At 31.9% G+C, this 6,138-nt stretch overlaps 1 protein-coding gene across 1 annotated transcript; it reads right to left on the bottom strand.

Moving 5' to 3' along the window:
- Positions 1-1,718: 1,718 nt before the first annotated feature.
- On the bottom strand, positions 1,719-5,167 carry LOC108578858 (band 4.1-like protein 4). The gene is made up of 7 exons (XM_017942268.1): positions 4,969-5,167; positions 4,586-4,733; positions 4,234-4,410; positions 3,442-4,146; positions 2,941-3,374; positions 2,072-2,497; positions 1,719-1,850 (listed from the first exon to the last, which is right to left on the bottom strand). The coding sequence occupies exons 1-7, from the start codon at positions 5,131-5,133 to the stop codon at positions 1,719-1,721; spliced, it is 2,187 nt and encodes a 728-aa protein (XP_017797757.1). The 5' UTR covers positions 5,134-5,167.
- Positions 5,168-6,138: the final 971 nt, after the last annotated feature.

The following is a 6,138-nucleotide window of genomic DNA, read 5'->3' as shown; positions in this document are numbered from 1 at the left end:
ATAATATTATATGTACTTTGCTTATTACTATTAAATATAGTATATTTAAATACATAAAACATCGAACAGCGCCTTATTCTACTTTCATAAATGCTCATAAATGGAATACAATAAGTACTTCAACAGCCTTTTGTGTAAGTCGTCAAAACGCATCCTATTTATCATAATTTATGTTTTGTAAAACGACAGACGTATTTCTTAGCTGTCTCTTAAATGCATTACACGTGATAAATTTCGTAATACAACAAACTCTGTCAGATCTCGAAGTATAAGGGATGATATTTGTTATGAATTCATCTAGTCATAGATTGTTATTTTCGCTCTAAAATAAATCTCTTGCGCTACTTGCTTCTCAAAATCTGATATTTTTAGTTCATTGTATTACATATTCAACATAAACAACTTTTATAAAATACTGATATGTTAGTTACAAGTATTATAACTACAAAAACAATAAAAATAAGAAAAGCGTTTTAGCGATACAATACTTTTACATAATACAGCAAAATATAAGGCACCACAGATACACCGATACAAATTGTAAATCTTGTCTATGGAAAAACGTATATCTATGGAAATATATATCACCATTTCTTCGTAATTTTTCATAAAATAGGATCGATGTGACAAAAATTCATCTTTTATGAAATAATTGTATAAATAATTAATAATGTACATATGTTCGTGGATAAAGGTATTTTCAACAATAAAACGTTTTGTAGTAAATGAGATGTAAGTCGATAGGAATGAACGTAAATTGAAATAAAAGGATCTCGTTATTTTTCATCGTCGTTAAAGGCACTATGGCAAGTAAAACATAGTATTCTATAAGTATTTAAATACTATTAGTTAAACTACTACTTGGGCACTCGAATTTAATTTCAAAATTCCAAGTACTGTATACAATTCCTTCAATTATGCAGAAATATACAATTAGGCGAGAAATATGAAAAATAAGTCCTCATTTTTCGTAGGAGCACCACACATTATTCTTTAATGTACATATGTGTTCTTACACGTTATGACAAAGCGCAAAGGCACTTAATCCCTTGTAAAAATTGACTGTCTTACTTAACAATAAATATAGAATGGACTTAAATAATTTTCAATGGCAGAACTGAATCAGCAGTGTATTGTAGAATAAGTAAAATATTGATCGGTAAAATATAAACATGAAAAGGTGGAATAACAAGTACTATGTCTAAAAGCAGTATTGCTTTTGTGTATAATTTTTATGGTATTGAAGAATACTGATGTAGTTGCCAAATGCTATATTTTATGTATATATTAAATTTTTCTACATAAGTCTAAAATGTCAATACATTAAGTAAGAAAGTAATAATTCTCAAATCATATTTATACAATTCATATTTCTCGTCATTTTGAAGAATTCATAATTTACACATATGACACTTAAAATCGAATTACCTTATATAAATAATTTTCAAAATTTAAATACTTACATGAATGCAAATTATTCGCAATTTGCAAGAAATATAAATGCATATTGGTCCCGTTGATACGTTTCGAATAATCTTTTATTTTATTGCATTACTTCTTCCACTACTTGAGCAATATTGTACTCTTATAGGCACTTTAAATGAGTCATTATATAGCTCAAGGAAGACAGAATTTGATAAATATCTTGACTATTGTTTATTTTTTTTTTTCAAGCATTATTCACTACCTTCCGTGTCTTTCGTTGATTAATTGATATCCTAGAGTTGCGTTGTAATTACTGTCTTCCTCGTAATTACAGTATGTTTAATTGGAGTTTGATCTGTTGTCGACGTTTGTAATGGATCAGCCACTAACCAAGGACTGATATCAGAAACTGCTGAATTGTCGTCCTAAAACGTAAGGAGAATAATTTTCCATGTAATAAATAAGCTTGTGAGGAAATGTACTGAAAGTTTAATACATCACTTTAGCGTGCTTCAAGTAAAAATACAAAATATTACCGATATTAAAAAATAAGCGCGAATTTGCGTACAATTTGCACAAGCTAAAGCATTTTTAGACAAGTACAAAATAGAGGACTATAATTACAATGGCTAAGAATGAGCCACACCTTGTGAGTAAGAGTCGTAGTAGTAGTTTGTATCTCTTCTGTTTTCACGACCCTTGCACCGTTTTTCTCTGTTTCCGGTTCAACTTTCTTTTCAACTGCAGGCTGCACGTCTTTAAAAGGATTAAGCAAGCCCAAAAATGGATTCGAATCTATAAACGGGTTTGTGTTCGTTTTCTTCTCCTCTTCCGTTTTTGTATCCTCCCCTGTGCTTTCAGAGATATTTGTAGTGACCTCGTTGCTGGTATCACTAGTGAACGGATTAAATGGATTCTGTGATTGATTCGAAACTTTAGGATTCAGCTGTGTAGTTTTTTGTTCAATTTGACCCCAGCTGTCTAGAGAAAAATGTGTTACGGTCACGGTATCATCCGCAGACGGGTTCATCATGGTAGCTCCACTCACAGACAGTGTCAATTTGTCTCCACCCTAAGAGATAACGCAAAAAAAAAGCAAACAAATCACATCTAAAGCCTATAGAAGCATAAAACGATGGAACAAATATTGACAGAAAAAGAAAAAGAACACAAGGTGTATCTAAAGACATAACATAAAAAAGTGACTGAAATGAAAAAATATTGAAATCCACAAAATTAAAGTACATTGTGTCTGTGTAAAACTTTTAGAACTATCTTAGATATTTGTTTATATATATATTTGCACTTAAATGCTACAAAATTCTAAGTTAAATACTAAACAATATTCGTTGTTGTACTTATAAAAACTGAATGCAAACTAGTTTCATGAATAAATAGCATTCTAAGAGATATAGGAATAACTTTCTACTATAATGGATTATCCGAAGATTTATCTCATTGCTTTGTGTAATGTGTAAATAATACAGATAATGCTGGATAATTGTATTTTCTTACCACTGATACAATTGTAGCTGCATCAGAATGTTGATTATTCTTGGTAATAACTGTAGGTGCATCCATAGAAGTAATTGAAACCAAATTTGAATTTTTGCCTTGTTCCAGGGACTTTGCTTTCAATATATTACATTTCAATGATTCCGGAGGAATAGGTGTACGGGGAGGTAGCGAAGATGTACCGCCTACTTGATTGTTTGGTACCAATGGCGTTTGATTAGCCATGTTATCAATAATCAAACTTGTCTTCACTGGTTCTGATTCTTTCTCGGTGGTACCGATTGTCGTTTGATTTCTAGGCTCCAAAGGTTGTTGATCTTTAGCAAGCGATTTTAGTAAAGAATCTACCAAAGGTGAAGATGTACCGCGTACGCTAGAATCGGATGATTTTGTACTACACTGACTTGATTGTCGTTGTAGAGGTTCCTCTTCACCTAAAATTAACAATTTTTTTAGGAATTTATATTATGATACTACATCAAAATATCTTTTAAAACTTACTGGTAACCACTGGAGGTGGTTGTTGTGGCTGTTCTACTTGTTGACGTTGACGTTCCCTTAAAACATGACTCTGACGACGCGCGTATCTTTGACTTGGACGCCTTTCAAACTGTACTGTTCTACGTGCTCGATTTAGCTGAGTGGTTTGAAATTCCGTTTTACCACTGTAACGAAAACGCGAGCCCATGCGGAAAAAATTTTGACGTCCACTAGCACCTTTAACGGGTGCGCGCAATCGGAAAAAGGCATGATGTTCCACAGCACACTTCCATAAATGTTTGCAAGCCTTTTCATTTACAAGTCTGAATACAAATGTATGTTCCTGTTCTCCTCTTCCTTCATCATCTTCTTCCACTACAACTAATGTTAATTTCTTTTTCTTGAAATCTAGACGACCAATTTTTGGCCAAAAAAATAAACCTATTTTTTGTGTGCCCTCAAAGACCAAGATTCCAGTTGGTGTTAATCCCAAAGAATATTCACATGCATCCTTCCCAAGAACAGTATGCATATCTACACCATACATATCCAACCATTTAGCTTTACTAAGATAGGCAGATTCAGCTTGAGCTGGACTAAGACCACAGCACCTGGCATATTCTTCAAGTATTTCAAGCTCCATCTGTTCTGTTTGACCTGGTACAAATCTAAATTCTGACACTGTTGCTGCACTATGTATGGCATGATCATAATCACCAAGTTCAGCTAAAAATATGAATCAATTTATATTAAAAAAAGTATTCAAATACAGATTCTTTACTGATTTGTTCATTCTTGGAATGACACACTTACATTGGAGAGCTAAAGCAGCCAATTGAATAGCAACTTGATGAGGACAATGAAGCTTTCCATCCAAAACATCTTGCTTCAATTGTAAGAAAAACTGGTATCTTGTTAATTCTTCACGTAAAGTATTAGGTTCTGATGAATAAAACTTCACCTTGAGTCGTAAAGTATATGGTGGTCCAACTGTATAAAAGATTGTCATTTATTAATGATCATATAATTTATTTTATATTTATCTAAAAACTGTTCAATTAATCTTCAATTGCTTTAATTGTTTAAAAACATGCTGTATTAATTCTAATGAACAAAAAAGTATAATGTTAAAATCTTTTTCGTTGCACACAAAAATAAAACCTACTTTTCACTTGTTTCTTTATGGGTTTAGTAGGATCCAGCCAATGCTGGACATTATTACTATCCGTATATTGCAATCCAAAATAATCTTTCTCTATTAAATCTAAACTATAAAATACTTGCTCATACAAGTCACTAGCCAATGCTTTTTTCTGCAACACAAAAACATTTAAAAATATAAATTTTTGATAAAAATACAAACAGTATAAAAATCAAAAATTTCTTCATTTTATTTTTGCATTTTTCTTTATGTATTAACGTTAACTTGATATAGAAATTTCATATGAAACATTGTCTATTCTTTTGAAATATTTCTCAACGAATATCCCGTTAAAAGTATAAATGATAATAACGAATTATTGTCATCCAACATAGTATTCCACTTACTGACAACTCTATGGGCAGATCCGTGCCATCGAGCAAAACGACCCTACACTGAACAACATTTTTATTGCTGAGCAATCGCTGGTTTTTTATTTGGGATGACGTAGTCTGTCCGCTGACACTACGAGCCCTACGTCGTGACAGAAACCTTAACATTTTATTTGACATACGTCGGAGAATTTGTTCCCGTACAAACAATATTGACCCGAAACGCTACATTCCTCGTTGCACACACAGATATATTTTTTCCGTGAGACGGTTGCGACGCGTAATACGCCCACTTGCGCGTATGTGCATAAACACGTTGAAATAACGGAGGAAATATAACTGTTCGTTAAATGCACATATTAAAATTAAATTACAAGTAGTATTTATGTTACGTTTATGTTTGTTGACTAGCCATAACGAATCGCGAGAGCTAAACCTGCCCATGGAAGGTATACATCTCAGTTACAGTAGAGCTACGAATATTTTTTCTGTCGCTAATCAGATGGCGTTACCTTCGCTTTCGAGAATAATCGTTTCAAATGTTAAATTTAAATCAGAATTCTTTAAACTAAATCTTGGAAAGAGTTATTTAAAATTTTCTATTAATTCTTTTGTTTGTTAAAATAATTGTTGAAATCATGCATAATTAACAGTTCCCTGTATTTGTTGAAAATTTACGGATCAAAAGAAAGATCTGTATTAAAAATAAAATTCAGTTTACCGAGGAAGAATCATTAGTAACTCATTATCCACGGTGAATTTCTTCACTCTTGGTATTGAAGAGAAAGCTGTAGTTGTATTAGAATAGGTTTCTACTCTGCATCATCAGCATTCCCTCAGACGCCAGTGGAAGATAATATGTGCGTTCATCGACTGATGGAACGAGGTTAGTTTTGCATTTTTCCCCGGTGAATTAATACTACAAACATTAAAATTATTTAACAAGTAAAATTGCAATCATATAGTAGCATTAGAAATAAATTTTAGTTCTGATGAGTAAATTCAAATTTTCTTGTTTACTTTCAATTACTTTGACAATAGAATAATTAACGTTTCCTGCCAAATAACAATTTACATGGTTGTTTATAATTATTGGAAGTCGTAAATAAAAGTATTGTATGCTTTAATTTCATAAAACAGCTTCATATACTACTTCTGCATTGAATTAACCATTGTATTCAGTAC

The sequence above is a fragment of the Habropoda laboriosa genome, unplaced genomic scaffold (genome assembly GCF_001263275.1).
Source record: "Habropoda laboriosa isolate 0110345459 unplaced genomic scaffold, ASM126327v1 scaffold62, whole genome shotgun sequence".
NCBI classification, from domain to species: Eukaryota; Metazoa; Arthropoda; class Insecta; order Hymenoptera; family Apidae; genus Habropoda; species Habropoda laboriosa.
The sequence above is the reverse complement of the archived record's forward strand: the minus strand, read 5'-3'. Positions and strand labels throughout refer to the sequence as shown.